The 19512-nt window shown below is 44.9% G+C and overlaps 1 protein-coding gene across 2 annotated transcripts in view; it reads right to left on the bottom strand.

Annotated features, from left to right (window-relative positions):
- The window catches only part of PCIF1 (phosphorylated CTD interacting factor 1), a 102424-nt gene that overhangs the window by 54350 nt on the left and 28562 nt on the right, over positions 1-19512 (bottom strand). For both annotated transcript variants that reach the window (XM_082271695.1, XM_082271696.1), the window contains exons 4-6: positions 14555-14692; positions 13125-13225; positions 12818-12993 (exon numbers count right to left, since the gene is read on the bottom strand). In XM_082271695.1, coding sequence (XP_082127821.1) covers positions 12818-12993; positions 13125-13225; positions 14555-14692 — 415 coding nt within the window. The remainder of the gene's footprint in view (positions 1-12817; positions 12994-13124; positions 13226-14554; positions 14693-19512) is intronic.

Below are 19512 nucleotides of genomic sequence, written 5' to 3'. Positions count from 1 at the left end.
CAAAAGTTATAGCGTCTACAAACTGGGATTTTCTTTTTTTTTTTCTACCAGTAATGGCGGCGATCAGCGGGACTACGATATTGCAGTGGACAATCTGTGATCAGCGCTAAAAATATGCACTGTCCCTAAACTGACACTTGCTAGGAAGGGGTTAACATCAGGGGCAATCTCAGGGTTAATTGTGTACCTAGCCAGTGTTTCACTGCAGTGTGGGAGGTGCTTGTACTATGGGAAGACATGGATTCTAGTTCCTGCTTTGCTGAATATATTTTATATTCACTGTTTTATTTTGTTTATCACACTAAGCACTTGAGTTATTTATCATAAAAAGATACACATCAATCGGCACTATTTTGTATAATATAAAACTTAGCAAGCGCTATAGGTAGCCCACTAAGGCTATATATTTTTTTTGATACATAGGAACCATGCCTTCTCTCCGGTCCAGAACGACAAGACTGCTATATCAGACATTCTGCGAGCAGATGCGATAGCCACTAACAAGACAACCTGCTGGATAAAACAGGCAGAGAAATATCTCTGATGTTCTCAAAAAAGAGATTGTTGTAAAACTGACAATACTAAAGTCAAGTCCCAAGGAGGCACCGGAGCCTTCCTTGGGGGGCCAAATGGCGCACCCCCTGAATGAAGGTGCGAATCAAAGGATTGGTCGCCAGGGGCGCTGGAAAAGGACGGCCAAAGCCGACAACTGGCCCTTAATCGTGGTCAGCGCTAAACGCTGATCTACCTCTTACTGTAGGAAGGCCAAGACCTTCGCTACCGAGAAGGCACGCGGGGGAAAACCCCACGATTCACACCAAATAAAATAGGCTTTCCAGGTACGATAATAAATCTTCCTGGCAACAGCTTTCCGAGCCTTCAGTAATGTAGGGATGACCGCATCCGGAAGACCCCTCTCTCTTAAGACTTGGCTTTTAACAGCCACGCCGGTAAAGCCGGATGGAAGATCGGCCCTTGAGACAGAAGATCGTCTCTCAATGGTAGCCGACAAGGAGGTTCGACGGCCAATTGTACGATGTCTGCGTACCACGACCGACGTGGCCAGTCTGGGGCCACCAGAACCACCAAGACTTGTTCCGACGCCACTCTGCGAAGGAACCTGGATAACAGTGGAATTGGAGGAAAGGCATACATCAGCCGATACTGATGCCAAGGAATTACCAACGCACCCGTGAGAGGATCCCGTGTTCTGGACACAAACCTTTTTAGTTTGCTGTTCAGACGGGACGCACACAGGTCCACGTCCGCAGTCCACCAACGGGTACACAGGATTTGAAACACCTCTGGCTGTAGGGACCATTCCCCCTGGTCCAGGGTCTGGAGGCTCAGATAGTTCACCTGCCAATTCTCCACTCCCGGAATATGAACAGCAGAAATTGCTGGGACATGTGTTTCGGCACAATTTAGAAATTCTATCACCTCTGAGGTTGCCTGGGCACTTCTGGTGCCCCCTCAGTGATTGATGTAAGCCACTGCCGTGGCGCTGTCCGTCTGTACTTGGACTGGACAGTCCTGAAGTTGGGATGTCCACCGGAATAAGGGACTTGATATCTTCCTGTAGAACCCGAAGTTTGTCCTCTGGGAGAAACACTCGAGCCTGGGCAGAGTCCAGGACCATACCCAGATAGTGAATACGCACTGACGGAGTCAGTGTCGATTGTTGGAAGTTTACGGTTCACCCAAACTCCTGGAGCATCTGGATTGTCAACGACAGATCCTGCAACAGGGTTGCAGCTGAGCTGGACCTCAACAGGAGGTCGTCCAGGTAACCAAGGACGGCAATCCCCTTAAAACGCATTAAAGCTAAAACAGGGGCCAAAACATTGTTGAAGAATCTGAGAGCTGAAGCGAGGCAGAAGGGCAACGCCATAAACTGTAAATGCTCCCCCGCTACTGTGAAGCTGAGATATCTCTGTGACCCTCGAAAATAGGGATGTGGAGATATGCATCCTGCAAATCGATGGAGGCTAGAAAGTCCCCTGGACTCAGTGACGTCACTACGGATCTGATAGATTCCATGCGGAACTTCTGCACCCGCACATAGCGGTTTAGTGACTTCAGATCCAAAATAGGACCCACTTTCCCCTCTTATCTGGGGACAGTGAATAGGTTGGAGTAAAAACCCCGAAACCTGTCCTGCACAGGCACTGGTGTAATGACTCCCTGGGTGAGCATGTCTTGCACTGCCCCCCAGAGACCTTCGAGGCAGTCTGGAGACAACCTGAGGTTTGATAGAAAGAACCTGTCTGCAGGGAAGGATCAAAAACTCGATCTTGTATCCCGAGCGAATCAGCTCATGAACCCACCTATCCTGAATCTTGGACAACCAAGGTTCCTGGAACCACTCAGACGCCTCCTCACCCCTGCTACGGGAAAGGGCGTCCCTTCATGAAGAGGTGGATTGGGTCGCCAAACTAAGTGAACTGGTCTTGGACTTGCCTGACCACAGCGCTTTGAACAGCATAATCTGCTCCAAAGTCAGGCACCTTGTCAGTTAGGCCATACGAGCTAGACTGACCACCTTGGGTTTTAACGATCCCCTTATACTGCGCCCCGACGGCACGAAAGGACCCCCATTGTACCTTGAAGGAAGGTCCCCGCCTGTTACAGGGAGTTTTTATCCTTCGCGGCCTGGGGTAGAAGAGTACTCTTACCCCTTAATCATTTCATCTAGAGTGTCTCCAAGAGACGATCTCCAACATACGGTACTAAACGTGGTTCACAAACCAGCTTTTTAACCCAAAATGGTGCGACGAATCGCAATACCAATGGCCGACAGCCGGGCAATGTTCGGGCCTTTATCTTACCCCGGTCCACCATACCAAGGATAGCCGGAGAAACCAATTCCGCTTCCAGAATGCTGTGAAGCGCTTATGGCCATGTCGTGAGAGCCTGAAATGCCATCACTGAAACAAACACAGGTTATAAACAGGGAGCCCACCAACGAGTCAATATGGCGGGACCAAGCTTCCATGCGTCTATCCGCTAGATCTTTGAGTACCAGGGAATCCTCAACCGGTATCACTGTGTAATTATTTAGCCTAAGGACTGTCTGGTCCACCTTAGGGGACCAGCATATGTTACATACGACCCACTGGCCGGTAACCGTATCGTGGAACTCCCCGGGGCAGGAAAAAAACCTGACCCGGCTACCTTGCTCTTCGGGAACCGAAGGCGGATCTCTTGCTTGACCTTGGAGATAACTCCTCGCCAAGGTTATTGGGGTTCAGTAATGGTGCTTATGAGGGTATTTATTACAGCACGTTCATGCGCCACCAGGGAGGGAATTTCATCCTCATCCTCAGAAAGCTGGAGACAGGGACCCCTCAGGGGGGGACATTATCCGTGGCAACCCATTCAGGCTCAGAGTCAGAGTCGGGGGAAAGCGTTCGGAAATCGAACGATTCATGCTTGACGTTAAAGTCGCAGGTGCGACTAACAAAGAAGTAACAAAGAAGTAAATAAGATAGATAAAAAACCCCGGGAGGGGGGCTCCAGGTTTACTCGGAGCCTCCACTAGGACTGCGGGAATTTATAAGGGAATCTATGAGGCCCCCAAGCATTTCAGCAAAGGAGAACACTGTCTCTCAAAATGGCGACTAGCGCCCCCGCCAAGTGCAAAACTCTCAATGGGACCCCTTGATAGCCAAAACCCCTGAATATCAGCGGGTTAGCAGGAGAAAAGGTCTAAAAAAACAATAAAACCCTGACAAGGTGTCCGGTATCTGTTACATGCCGCCGTCTAAGACACTGCGGACACAGGGAGTGAGCACACGCCCCCAACGGCCTATGCCTCGAGCCACGAACTAACGGTGCCTACAGAAACCTCATAGCAACGATCGTAGTTGATGCCGCAGCTCGTTGCCCACATCCAAGATGGCACTCGCTCGTCAAAAACAGCGCCAACCATAATACTACTTGCGGCCTGGTTACTACAGGGGACTCTCGTTTAGGCCTCACTAAGCCCCCACACATATACACACAATCCACACAAAACCCCCCAAAGGTAGGGGGAAGCGTAGGGAAGGGGGGCCGGAAACCAGCCGTATGGGGGTCCCGCAGAGCTCACTCTCTGCCTATCCTACGTAAAAAGTGCACCCACTACATAACCCCCTCAAGGGTCCCAGGGACACGGGGGGTATTGGACTAAACACTCACCCGTCCAGTCGGTCGTGGGATTGCACTATCGCACGGATGACCTCTCACCTCCCCGTGGAGGTCCGGCAGCCAAAGGAGGGAGCTAGCAACAGCGGGCGTTCCGGCGTTGAGACACCCCCGGCGAAGAACAAACCTTCGCAGGCTCGTCCCCATGTGGAGGGGCACTGTCGTAATTGCAAGGCCAGGGCTGGACCAATGACCCACAAACGACCGTTGGCAGAAAAGTGAACTCCTTCTGGATCTAGGATATGCAGTGCAAGCACATTTCCGCATATCCGATAGTCCTCCAGGAACAGAATCCTGACTAACTGGTGAGAGTGAAGGTGAAAGAAAAGGAAAAAACTCAATAGAGTAGAAAAAGACATCAGGGATGCTAGCCTACTCCTAAGCTAGGCAGCAAGAAACTTATAAGATACAGGAAGTAGCTGAGGGATAATGTCTGAGGGACAGTCCCCTAGAGGTGTGTCTGGTTAAGTAAACCTTTGTTATTTACTGTTTAATAACTGCCTAGCTTACTCCTAGAGTGCACAGCCATTACCCAACCGTAATGAATTAAGAGAGGCGACGACTGTAAGAGGACGTAAGAGAATATATAAGGTGTATCAGGAAGTGGATATTCAATGTTTTTTTTTTACTACAATGTGTATCTCCATTAAAAGCAAAGTCATGTGAAAACATAAGATTCAGAATGATAAAATGAAAATCGTACGACACAAAGAGAACTTGTAATTGTGACTAAGTAAGCCTTGGGATGTGTTTTATGGTTAACCATAAGTGCTGTCATCTCATTTGAGGGTTGCTTTGTGTTTAGAGGTACGCATAAAAAATAACCTTTTATCGTACATCACAGGGACACAGAACCAGTAATAGTGACTATCTGGGTTATACGCTACCTTTAGGTGATTGGACACTGGCAACCAATAGACAGGAAGTTCCTCCCATATAGCCCCTCCCATACAGGAAGAACCTCAGTTTTTTTCGCCAGTGTCTTGAAGGAGGTGGATGACCTGCTGATCAAGAATCGGTCAGGACCAGGTCTAAATCTGTCAGGACCAGGGTTGTAAACTTAGAAAAGTCAGCCTCAAGGCCTTTTCAAATTCTGGAATACTTGGGTCTGATTCTCGATACTACTCAGGCAAAGGTTTTCCTGCCATCAAAAAAGGTTCTGGCCTTGGAAGGGTCTGGTGCGGTTGGTAAGAGGGGAAAAAGTTTCCCTCTATACGGCTGTGCATGAGACTGCTAGGCAAGATGGTGTCCTCGTTCGAAGCAGTCCCTTATGTGGAATTCCACTCCAGACTGTTCCTGAACAGTATTCTGTCCCCTTGCAACAAAAAACTCCAAGCTCTGGATTCCCCAATGTTTCTTTCCCCAAGGGAAAGACAGGATCTGACCTGGTGTCTGGCCCTCAGCAACCTAAGCAAGGGGAAATATTTTCTGCCTGCGACCTGGAAGGTAGTAATCACAGACACCAGCCCTGTGGGCAGGGGAGCGGTCCTGGAGGAATCTCTATCCAGGTAAGGTGGTCTCAGGTGGAAAAGGTTTTACCGATAAACATCTTGGAGGTCCTGGTAGCCCGTTTGGCACTGGTTTCTTGGATGACCAGACTGCAGGGTTTCCTCTCAGGATTCAGTCTGACAACGCGACTCTGGTGGCTTATATCAACCATCAGGGGGGAACCAGAAGCCAATCAGTGCAGAAGGAGGTGAACCACATCCATGTCTGTCAGCAGTTTTCATCCCGGGGGTGGACAACTGGCAGGCAGCGATTGTTTCCAGAGGAGTGGTCCCTGCATCCCAAGGTATTTTAACTGATGTGCCAACGTTGGGGTACTCCCGACGTAGATCTATTGGCGTCCATGTTCAACAACAAGCTTGACAGGTTTGTTTCCAGAACAAAGGATCCGATTGCGATGTGATTCCTTGGTTTCCGTTCAACCTGATCTATGCGTTCCCTCCGGTCCAGCTTTTGCCATGTCTGTTGAGCAGAATTCAGGTGGAGGGGAAGCTGGTGATCCTGGTGGCTCTGGCTTGGCCCAGGAGACCTTGGTTCGCAGAAATCGTAAAATTTGCAGTGGAGGAGCCATGGTTGCTTCCATGTCATCCAGACCTGCTCTCCCAAGGTCCCATATTCCACCCTACTTTACGGTCGCTGAATTTGACGATTTGGCTATTGGGACGAGAATCTTAAGGGATCGTGGGGGTCTCTGGTCCAGCTCTGGCTACGTTGATAAATGCCAGAAAACCTGTCTCTAGGAGAATATGGTATAGGGTCTGGAGATCCTACATTTCTTGGTGTGAATCCAAGAGATGGCATCCTCGTAAGTATGTCATTGGAAGAATTATTTTTTTATTTGGCATTAGGAACCATTAAGGGGCAGATTCCCCCTTGTCTATTATCTTTCAGAAACCATTAACAATGCACTCCTTGGTGCAGGCTTTTTTGCAAGGTGTGATTCGCTAAGTTCCGCCAGTCAAGCCACTCCTATGTCCTTGGGACTTAAATCTTGTGCTCTCTGTGCTACAAAAGCAACCCTTTGAGCCTATCAGGCATATTCTCTTGGTTCTCTTGATAAGGAAATTGGTCTTTTTGGTTGCCATAACCTCGGCCAGAAGGGTGTCGGAATTGGCGGCTCTTTCCTGCAAAGAGACATTTTTGAGCCTTCATCAGGACAGGGTGGTCTTACACCCTCATTCGGCCTTTTTGCCTATGGTATTTTCTTGTTTTCATCATAACCAAGATATTGTTCTACCTTCTTTTTTTCAGAGTCCTCAGACTGTGGAGGAGGAATTGTTGCATTGTCTTGATGTAGTACGAGCAGTCAAAGTCTATTTAAAAATGTCAGCACTAATTCGTAGTACTGATGCCTTCTTTATCCTGCCAGAAGGGCCTAAGAAAGTCCAAACGGCAACTAGTTTCACTATTTCCAAGTGGATTTCTCAAGCCATTGCTCAGGCATATGGCTTAGAGGGTAAAGTTCCAATCTTTACGTTAAAAGCTCACTCTACCAGGAGGGTAAGTGCTTCATGGGCAGTGCATCATCAGGTGTCTATGGCTCAAATTTGCAAAGCTGCTACCTGTTCTTCAGTTCATACATTCATGAAGTTTTACCAAGTGGATGTAAGAGGCCGAGAATGGGCTCAATTTGGAAGTAGCGTACTTCAGGCAGCAGTATAAGCTCTTTAGGGGAATTGCTTTAGGACATCCCAAATAATCATTATTACCGTCTCTGTGTGCCGTAATGTAAGATAAAGAAAATAGGATTTTTCCTTCAACATACCTGTAAAATCCTTTTCTAGAAGTACATCGCGGGACACAGAGGTCCCTCCTCTCTTTTCTGTGATCTTCACTGCTTGCTTCAAAAACTGAGGCTCTTCCTGTATGGGAGGTGTTATATGGGAGGAACTTTCTGTCCACTGGTTGCCAGTGTCCAATCACCTAAGGGTAGCGTATAACCCAGATAGTCATTATCACCGGCTCGGTGTCCCGTGATGTACTCCAAGAAAAGGATTTTACAGGTAAGTTGAAGGAAAAATCCTATTTTTTAGCTTGTGCTATATTTAGTCGCATAAGAAGTGTCGTGTTATAATTAGTGTGTATATATACAGTACATATAAATGATATTCAGTATATCCACTTCAATACAGGGCACTTTCACCCCCTTCCTGCCCAGGCCAATTTTCAGCTTTTAGCGCTGTTGCATTTTGAATGACAATTGCGCGGTCATGCAACACTGTACCTAAACCAAATTTATGTAATTTTTTCCCCCCACAAATAGAGCTTTCTTTTGGTGGTATTTGATCACCGCAAGGTTTTTTCTTTTTTGCTAAACAAATAAAAAAAAGACAGAAAAGTTTGAAAAAAAAAAAAGTATTTTTTTTTCCTGCACTGATGAGCACTGATGAGGCTGCACTGACAGGCACTGATGAGGAGGCACTGATAGGCGGCACTGATACGTGGCACTGATAGGTAGCACTGATATGCAACATTGGTGGGCACTGATAGGCGGCTCTGATAGGCGGCGCTGCTAGGCGGCATTGATGGGCACTAATGGGCACTGATAGGCGGCACTTATGGGCACTAATGGGCACTGATAGATGGCACTGGTGGGCAATAATGGGCACTGGTGGGCGGCACTGATAGATGGCAATGATGGGCACCACTGATGGGGAGGGCACTGGCGGGCAGCACTGATAGGGAGGGCAATGGGGGGCCGACCCCCCCCCCCGTCAGAGGAGCCGCCGATCGGCGCTCCTTTACTCGTGCCTGTCAGGCACGTACTGAGGAAAGCCGATCAACGGCTCTTCCTGTTTACTATGTGACCAGCCTTGATTGGACACGGCTGGTCACATGGTAAAGAGCCTACGTCAGTAGGCTCTTTACCGAGATCAGAGATGCAGGGAGTCAGTGTGACACCTCGCATCACCGATCGCCGCTCTGCGTGCCCCCGGGGAGCGCGCAGAGCGCATTATCCTGCCGCCGTCATATGACGTCCGGTCAGGATAATGCAACCACATTCCCGCCGTCATTCTGCTATAGGGCGGGCGGGATGTGGATATACACACAGACTTTGACCATACAATAAATGGAGGAAGACACAAGCAAGACCGGAGCTACTTTGTTCGAGGAATGACAGTGCAAGATAGACATGACAGCTTACAGTATTCCAAAAACTACTGATTTGTTGGATTTCCATACATCGCTGAGTCATAAAGTGTATAGAGCAGAAATTGTGTGGGCTAAAACATCTTGTTGTAGAAAGAAGTCAGAAGAGAATGGTCAGTCTTGTTCAGGGTGACAGGAGGTCCAAACAAAAAACAACGTCTTAGAACAGTGGGGTTGATTTACTAAAACTAGAGCACTCAGAATCTGGTGCAGCTGTGCATGGTAGTCAATCAGCTTCTAACTTCAGCTTGTTCAATTAAGCTTTGGCAAAAAAAAAAAAAACTGAAAGCCGATTGATTTCTATGCAGAGCTGCACCAGATTTTGCACTCTCCAGTTTTGATAAACCAACCCTAGTACTCCATCTCTGAACACATAAAAAAATGAAACTTTCAATAAGACGGGTTCATACCAGTGAAAGACCATGCCAAGTTTTACTCCTCTCAGCTAAGAACAGAAAATAAAGCTACAGAGTGCACAAGAGTGGAAAGCCATCACATGGTCAGGCAAATGTTGATTTCAGCTGCAACATGCGTATCACAGATATAAAACATTTCCTTTACCACAATCCTTCCAGGACCCACAGACATGACAATTGCCTGATCTAACTGTTTTTGGATGGGTTGGGTGGGAGCTGGCCAGCTAACTACTGACAGGGAAGACAATCCTTGTAATTATGTTTTCCAGCTGACAAACTGATGTCAGTTCCAATTCCCCAATCTGTCTCCCAAACCTATCCAAGAAGATTACTTGTTATCTAATTTGAACCACTTTCAAAGGCTCCGTCAATGTGCACAAATATATGACCACCCTCTAACGTCTGTGGCCAGGCTATAAGCCATCCAGTGAGCTCCACTGACATGGCCCCCCCAGCTCAGGAATTTAGAAAAAGCATACACCTTTCTCATGCAATTTACATGCCAGCCCCGAAGACGCTACAAAATTAGGTCACATGTTAATGAAAACAGCAATCAGAAAGTGATGTATCACATTTCTATACAAAGCTGTGGTATTTATGAAATATATATTTTCAAAATTATTTTTGGCCAAGTAGGAGATCATGTGCTTCACCGAAAAACTCCATCCCAGTAAGGTGAACATTGTCTGTAGCTTATAACAAGCAGTTTGCTGTTGTACAGTGCCTTGCGAAAGTATTCGGCCCCCTTGAACTTTGCGACCTTTTGCCACATTTCAGGCTTCAAACATAAAGATATAAAACTGTAATTTTTTTTTGAAGAATCAACAACAAGTGGGACACAATCATGAAATGGAACGAAATTTATTGGATATTTCAAACTTTTTTAACAAACAAAAAACTGAAAAATTGGGCGTGCAAAATTATTCAGCCACCTTAAGTTAATACATTGTAGCGCCACCTTTTGCTGCGATTACAGCTGTAAGTCGCTTGGGGTATGTCTCTATCAGTTTTGCACATCGAGAAACTGAAATTTTTGCCCATTCCTCCTTGCAAAACAGCTCAAGCTCAGTGAGGTTGGATGGAGAACGTTTGTGAACAGCAGTTTTCAGTCCTTTCTACAGATTCTCGACTGAATTCAGGTCTGGACTTTGACTTGGCCATTCTAACACCTGGATATGTTTATTTGTGAACCATTCCATTGTAGATTTTGCTTTATGTTTTGGATCATTGTCTTGTTGGAAGACAAATCTCCGTCCCAGTCTCAGGTCTTTTGCAGACTCCATCAGGTTTTCTTCCAGAATGGTCCTGTATTTGGCTCCATCCATCTTCCCATCAATTGTAACCATCTTCCCCGTCCCTGCTGAAGAAAAGCAGGCCCAAACCATGATGCTGCCACCACCATGTTTGACAGTGGGGATGGTGTGTTCAGGGTGATGAGCTGTGTTGCTTTTACGCCAAACATAACGTTTTGCATTGTTGCCAAAAAGTTCGATTTTGGTTTCATCTGACCAGAGCACCTTCTTCCACATGTTTGGTGTGTCTCCCAGGTGGCTTGTGGCAAACTTTAAACAACACTTTTTATGGATATCTTTAAGAAATGGCTTTCTTCTTGCCACTCTTCCATAAAGGCCAGATTTGTGCAGTATACGACTGATTGTTGTTCTATGGACAGAGTCTCCCACCTCAGCTGTAGATCTCTGCAGTTCATCCAGAGTGATCATGGGCCTCTTGGCTGCATCTCTGATCAGTATTCTCCTTGTATAAGCTGAAAGTTTAGAGGGACGGCCAGGTCTTCGTAGATTTGCAGTGGTCTGATACTCCTTCCATTTCAATATTATCGCTTGCACAGTGCTCCTTGGGATGTTTAAAGCTTGGGAAATCTTTTTGTATCCAAATCTGGTTTTAAACTTCTCCACAACAGTATCTCGGACCTGCCTAGTGTGTTCCTTGTTCTTCACGATGCTCACGCTTTAAATGGACCTCTGAGACTATCACAGTGCAGGTGCATTTATACAGAGACTTGATTACACACAGGTGGATTCTATTTATCATCATTAGTCATTTAGGTCAACATTGGATCATTCAGAGATCCTCACTGAACTTCTGGAGAGAGTTTGCTGCACTGAAAGTAAAGGGGCTGAATAATTTTGCACGCCCAATTTTTCAGTTTTTTTATTTGTTAACAAAGTTTGAAATATCCAATACATTTCGTTCCACTTCATGATTGTATCCCACTTGTTGTTGATTCTTCACAAAAAATTACAGTTTTATATCTTTATGTTTGAAGCCTGAAATGTGGCAAAAGGTCGCAAAGTTCAAGGGGGGGGCGAATACTTTCGCAAGGCACTGTATTGGTTACTTCTGGGTTTTTTTTGCATACTGAGGCTGATTTCCTAAAGGAGCTAAGCATATTCACACACTAAAATGTATGACGATTCACTTCAATGATCCAATCATGTGAAAAGCATATCCCTGTTTACTTTTTGAATCTGCACTTGATTGGATTGGATAATTGAAGTAAATAGTCACACAGTGCATTGTTGAAATGTTCTCGATGTCTTTAGTGAATCAGCCACAATGCCTTCCTGGATCCTAATAACACTACAACGCCTAGTAAATTATACTACTAATACAGAAATCCAAGACCAAGAACCACAGGTTGTGTAAGTTTTCCTGACACCTAGTAATAGTCCCAAACCTAGAAAATCCTATTACCAACGAAGAACACCGAAAACCTAAAACCAGAGGTTTTATGGGCGTTCCTGAGGCTGATTTCCTAAAGAAGCTAAGCATGCTCACACACTAAAATGTATGACGATTCACTTCAATGATCCAATCATGTGAAAGGCATATCCCTGTTTACTTTTTGAATCTGCACTTGACTGGATAATTGAAGTAAATAGTCACACAGTGCATTGTTGAAATGTTCTCGATGTCTTTAGTGAATCAGCCACAATGCCTTCCTGAATCCTAATAACACTACAACGCCTAGTAAATTCTACTACTAATACAGAAATTCAAGACCAAGAACCACAGGTTGTGTAAGTTTTCCTGACACCTAGTAATAGTCCCAAACCTAGAAAATCCTATTACCAACGAAGAACACCGAAAACCTAAAACCAGAGGTTTTATGGGCGTTCCTGACACCAAGTAATTGTCCCAAGCCTAGAAAATCCTATTGCTAATGCAGAACTCCAAGAACCAAGAACCAGAATTTGCATAAGTGCTCAAGTAAAGATCTGCTGCAACCTCTCTGCAATGCTCTTACTATTTAACTGGAACAGAAGAGAGCCGGCACACAGTAAACTTCTACAGTTAGTGCAAGACAGTAAAATGTTATTTTAAGTCTGTTGTGTTATGATAAATGCTTCTACCAGGGGCCACATCCACTAACATAGGAGCAGATTTTTCACTCCACATCTCAGCAGCCTCAGCACATTGGTAAATGGCACCAAAGATGGAGCAAAATTATATCCGTTATAGAGCAGGGGCAATTTCATATTTTTGCATTAGAGACCAAGAACTGGCAACACACCCTATTACATAAAATAAATACATACCTTCTCTTTGTTGGCAGAGTTCTTTGTAATGCTGTCGTAGTTTCAGGATAAGCTGTGCCCGTAGAAATTCCACTTCAGGGTGGACTGCTAAAGCTTGTGATGGGGGTGGTAATAAGTGAGAGGGTGGAGGTGCCTTAACCAATACATTACTCTGTATGTCCAAATCCCAGAAAACACTGTAAAGAAAAAGAAAAAAGACTTATCAACTTTACAGTTGCAAGGTGAAATTTTTACTTTTGATTGGGGTTCTTTTTAACGATGTCTTGCCAAACTACAACATTCTATCCCTGAAATCTGAAAAACTCACTCAGTCGGCTTCACCATGTTTGCAAACTTCTCCTCTAGCGAAACTCCTGGACAGACTGGGGAGCTGGGCACGGTAGCTGGTGTCACAGGCACAGGCTCGGTCTAAGGAAATAGGACAGTATCAAGTTAATTTAGTTTCAATAATGATAAACCGATGTTTAAAAAATGAATGGTTAATATACATTAAAAATAATGGCTTGATGTCAAATCTAGCATACTTAAATTATATCAAAGAATATATTATTGTTTTTTTCATATAGCATATCTAAACCCAATAACAAAAAAGAATAAATTGCACCTTTTACTCATCCTTGGATGTGGTTGTTCCATAAGTTTTCTTTTTTTCAGGTTTCTTTCCCTTATTGTAACCGGAGATCTTGCCATTAAAGAATATATAAATCCAATATTTGATGTTCCTGATATGTGCCTGCTGTACCATGCACTTGTATGAAAAAGCATTCTGTTCTCTTTGTATCGCTTCCTTTATGTGAAATCCCTGGTGTCCTGTCAGTCCCTTTGCTTTCCTATTAAAAGCTAAGCAGGAGAACACACGTGGTCAGTTCTCTAGCTGTGCTAGAAACTCAGCCTGCTCTCCTCCAATGATCAGACTTGTCTTGGCATACCTCCCATGCACAGTAATTCACTGGGAAGATCAGTGTGCTACTGTTTCTCTCCCCCCCCCCCTAGCACTTATGCAGCTGAGAGCAGATGTGATCACTTATAAAAAAAGGGGGAAAGTGTTTATAATGTTACATATATATATATATACACACACACATACATATACACACACACAAATGTTTTGCCTTTCCTTTTCTATTTTAAACTGAATGGGTTGTTGTACAAGGTGATGGTTTACATTTCCTTGAACACATTCCTGTCCTAGGGTGGGATCGCTCACTATTCTGCATCTATGGAGAAGTGTTGCCACCCTGGAAGAAGACTACAGAACACCTCCTTCATAACAAACAGAGAGGAGGTGTTCTGTAGCCTACAGATGGCCCATACAGAATAATAGGCTCAATTGAAAATGCAAAGAATCGTATGCGGTTTCCCCCACCACTCCTGTGTGAACCCAGGCTTGTCATAGCGACTTCAGCCTGTGTTCACACAGAAGCAGTGCAGGAAACCACATGCGATTCAGACAGGAATGGCATTGCATTCCTGTTTATATTCCATGTGATTATTTGAAGTGCGATTTGAGCCCATTCAATTCGTATGGGCTCAAATCGCACCGCAAATATATCGGTACTGGTGCAATCCCACATGCAAATTTTTGTGAAAGGTCTGCCTTAATGAAAAGATGTTATACTGTATATTCACAATACGTATGAGAATTTTACCTATTACATTTCATTTATTCCTATGTTACCAGGGGTGCCTGTTTATAAGCAAGAACAGTAAGCCACAAAAATCAAAATGCAACCTTACCTTAATCTTCTTGGGGGTGTCAGTGACTGGAGGAACCTCCTCAGATATTCTCCTCTTGCGTGGCAGGGATTCCTTAGGAGTTGTAGGAATACATGCTTCAGTAGGATCCGGTGCCGCATTGAGACCCAGAGGATCAGACTGTTAAATGAATACAAAAGGACACATTAGACACTGATTGTCTTCACCTTTATAGTACAATGTTGAGTTTCACTAATGTCCTTTAAAATTTGTGTCATTTGATTTGAACCCACTGTGCCTGTAAACAGTTCTTGGAAGAAAAAATGATTAGATGGCTTAGAAAAACCTGTTTGATTGCTATTGTTTATCTGTCCTGTCCTCATCCAAACATGAATGCTTATCAAACCTGAGACTTCCTGTTTAGAGCAGAAAATATGTCTGCAGACAACTACACACATTGTGTATACACCCGATCGTTTTCTGATCTGTGGTCAGTATACCTTGAGGTTATTCTTGGGGTACTTTGACGCAGTAGTGGGCTTGAGCACGATATGGCCATATGGTGGGACCAAACCCCCATTTTTATTTATGGACTCTCTTCAGATTTGGTAGTAATTTCTTTTGCATTTGCGCGCTATTCTTTTTTAATATACATGTCTTTTGGTTCATAGCTGCAGCAGCTTTGGAAATACATGGGTATGCTCCCCCAAAAAAAATTTTTTGCCTGTTTATTATGTATTCGGTCTGACCAGACTATCGAGGTTGAGCAGCCCTCCCCACCCCCCACGCACACCTGTACTCAATCAGTGTCCACCATCAAGTGGATATAGGAGGAGTCCCCTGTAGTGCATTTGCACATCTTCCCCAGCAAGGAGTGTTATCTCCAAGGGTTAGAAGGGCTGGATTCATCTCTTTTTCATGGATGGTGTAGGACCCACTGATAATGGGGTACTTTGACGCAGTAGTGGGCTTGAGCACGATATGGCCATATGGTGGGACCAAACCCCCATTTTTATTTATGGACTCTCTTCAGATTTGGTAGTAATTTCTTTTGCATTTGCGCGCTATTCTTTTTTAATATACCTTGAGGTTATTGACTTGCCATTTATCACCCCGGTACATTTTTTACTTTACAGCCTTACCTGCCTGTAAGCAAAAAGCCTTTATCAGGCCAGAAATTAAAGAATTTATAAATTGTCCTTGCAAGCTTGGATGACTGCTCTGGGTATCAAGTCTTATGTTCATATAGCCTTGCATTGCCCTTATTTCACCAGCAATATAGATGATCCATGAATCTGTGGTAATAACACAGGAATGTAGGGGGTGGCACAAAGGGCAGGGACGTTGGCAGAGATTTTCAAACTTAGAAAATGTCCACTGATTATTGGATTATTCAATTCTTGACACAAGCGGCTGTTAGTGTTCATGAGCAAAATATAATACAATATGAGTCAACAGCAAAGTAGCTGAGAGAGAAACAAATACATGGAATGAATAACCAAAGCAAAATTAGGATACAATCCCCTGGTTCTCCAACATCCATATTTAACGACTCCTGAGATAACTTTACAATCACTTTAATAGTATTTTTCTTTTTTCAATAACAAACATGTTATACTTACCTGCTCTGTGCAATTGTTTTGCACAGAGTAGCCTTGATCCTCCTTTGCTGGGGTCCCCCAGCTGGCACTCTGGACACATGCAGGTTCAATCCTGAGCCAGGCTATCAAACACAATGCGACTCCGCCCAGCACCCCTGCTCCCTTGTCACCAGATTTGACTGACAGCAGCAGGAGCCACTGGCTTCAGCTGGTCTCACTGAGCAGAGTGAGGAAGGAGAGAGTGAGAGCAGCTGCTCTTGGGCATAGAGCTGGATCGGGATCAAGCTCAGGTAAACAATTAAGCAATGTGCACAAGAGCCTCGGCTCTCTGGACACTCTCCCTCCTCATTGGCTGAGACAGTGGCAAGAGCTCTTGGCTCCTGCTGCTGTCAGTTACAGCCAGTGATAAATGAGAAGAGAGAGAGGGTAGGGCCGAGCCACTGCTCTGTGTGTGAATAGAGATGCAGAGCAGTGGCTCCGGAGTGAAATATTGCCATAAAGCAGATTGCAGAAGATTGACCCCAGGGCAGATCCAAGTACTTTTATCAGCCATATGTAAAACATAGTTTTAATGACTCTATAACTAGATTAAATGTAACTTTCCTTCTGCAAAGTTTTCCGCTTTAGGTATAATGCTTAACTATAGTTCAAAGAGCAGCTTCATTCTGTATGTGATGCTCCAGGACATTATAATAAAATAACACCTAAATACAATGAAAAAAAAAAAAAACAAATCTTACCCTTTTTTGTAGAAGAGAAATAAAGTAGACCAGCTATGCTGATATAATGTCGAATGCAAACTCCAAAAAAAAAAAAACAACCCAATACACAAGACTGTACAGCAGCTTTAGCCACAAACGAGTGATACCGACACTTTCCCCAGCTATATGATTCTGAAACCTAAGTCTTACTTGTTAAAAGAAGTATCGCAAACATGGGTTTGCCCTGGTGATCCTCCCAACTATTAAATTCTTCACTGACAGTTTCACATGCACTATAGCTTGCCATCATTCTTTCTGAAATACTGTATATTCTGTACAAATAATGCTGTGTGGGAAAGCTCACTAACTGTCTAAAATAAATCAGTATTTTCTTTAAATCTAAACTGTTTGGCTTAGGGGAATGTGTAAGGATAGTCTACCTTTAAGATTTTCAGCCTCTTTAACAGCTCTCCTCACCCCCCTTAGGAGAAAGAGGGGTTTTAGCTGTTCTTGTTGGGACATTTTCCCTCATTTAATGTCCTGTTGAGTGAAGGGAATCCACAACTGCACAAATGAACACTCCTCATAGGGGACTTGTACAATAGAAAACTGTCAAAGGGAACATTCCATTTAGGCCTCTTGCACATTGCAGCTTGAAAAAGCTCAGTACAGCTTTTTTTTTTTTTTTTCCTCCGAGCTAAAATACAGCCCATTAATTGTAATGTGCCTATACACACAGGCGCATAAAGAAGTGCTGTGCATTCTTCAGTAAAAAAAAATCAGCTTTTTTGGTCGGTAATTTACGCCTCATGCGCGCGAATGCGCACAAATACGTGCAAATGCCCATTTACATATTGTGCAGAACAAGAACTGCAAGAACAAATTTTTAGCGTCCAAATGCGTGGATGCGTATATGGAAAAATGCGCATAGCTACGCACAAATACATACAAAAAAAAACATCTGAAAAAGTAGATGCTCAAACAGGAATATCATGTGCAAGAGGCCTTATTATGGGGAAAATAGAATTTTTGTAAAATCTTACCGTAAAATTCTTCCTGTCTTCGGACAGTCGCCGCCCATTCATACAGTCTTCACGATTGGGTATTGGCCTTCTCCGAAGGAGCAAGCTAGGCAGTAATTTTGTTAATACAACAAACATTAACATATAGACACACCCACAGGGGGCCGTCCCTCTGGCTTATATCCTCCAGCCAATACCACTCTAATCCAGTTATGTAGCAAGCAGTCCATGAAAAACCGTCAACCCCAAACAGAGGGGCGGGGCGGCGACTGTCAAAGGACTCAGAGAAAATAAATTTACGGTAAGATTTTACAAAAATTCTATTTTCTCTTACGTCCTCTGACAGTCGCCGCCCATTCATACAGTTTTCACGATTGGGACATCCCAAAGCAGTGTAGATGTGAGGGGTGGGAAGACGCAACCTTAAAATAGGCAACGCAGCACCCAGGTCAGAGAAAAAACTGAACCGAACCAGTGGGGTAAGTAAAGCTCAACAGGAGCTAACCCAGGAAAAAAATGAAATAAACCCCATGACTAAGAGACATTAAAAAAAATAGCATGTCTCTTTAAACCACTGCCGCACCCAAAACCTTTGGCGGCCAAAAGAAGCATCCGAGGATGCCAACACATCAAGTTTTTAAAACTTAGAAAAGGCGTGTACAGACGACCAGGTCGCCGATTTGCACATCTGAGCCACCGACGCCGTGGCGAAAAGCCCAAGATGCACTAACCGCTCTAGTGGAGTGCGCCTTAACAGGGCAGGGAGGACCCTGACCCTTAATCTAATAGGCCTGCACAATCATTTGTCTGATCCATTTGGAAATGGTTGCCGCAGATGCCGCTGTATCCTTCCGCCACAGAAAACGCCCGCACTGGCCCCCACTGGGATCTGCACAGAGCACCCCTGGGGAGGAGGAAGCCCCCACACCTTCCCGTATGGCGGTCTGCGCCGCAGGAGCCCCCCCGCAGGGACAGGGAAGGTAAGACACAGGGGGCCATCCCACAGCCATGAGGGGATATTACAGCAAACTTTACATGTACCGCCATCCCCAGAGTGGGCCCACTCAATACCCCCTCAAAAACCTGTTCCCAGGGACAGAGGGGTAGTAGTACTCACCATACCGTGAACGTGGGCACCGCTCAGACACGGGAGACCTCCCACCTGGGTGGGGGTGCCGTCAGCCAGGAAGGATTCTAGCAACCCCGGGTGTTCCGACGTCGAGACATCCCAGCGAAGATAGAAAAACTTTGCAGGCTCGTCCCCGCTTCTCGGGGCACTGTCGTTGCAAGGTCTGGGCGTACCAAAAGCCTGTGACGCTCGATGGCAGACTGAGACTCCATAAGGTTCTATATTAACCAGTACGAGGCCCAGTTCTGCTGACGCTTGTAGTCCTCCAAATTCTGACTAACTAGCGTAGGTGAGAAAAAATAAAAAGCTATTCTTAAAAGAAAAAACACTTTTCAGAAATAAAACAAAAAAAAAACTGAGACACTAGGTCCCAGCAGGGAAAACCTAGCCTACTCCTGACGCTAGGCAGCAAAGAACTGGATTAGAGTGGTACTGGCTGGAGGATATAGGCCAGAGGGACGGCCCCCTGTGGGTGTGTCTATATTAATATTAATGTTTGTTGTATTAACAAAATTGCTGCCTAGCTTGCTCCTGTGGAGAAAGTCAA

Source organism: Pelophylax lessonae (assembly GCF_965119305.1).
Source record: "Pelophylax lessonae genome assembly, chromosome: 11".
NCBI lineage: Eukaryota > Metazoa > Chordata > Amphibia > Anura > Ranidae > Pelophylax > Pelophylax lessonae.
This window is presented reverse-complemented; position numbering and strand designations above follow the sequence as displayed.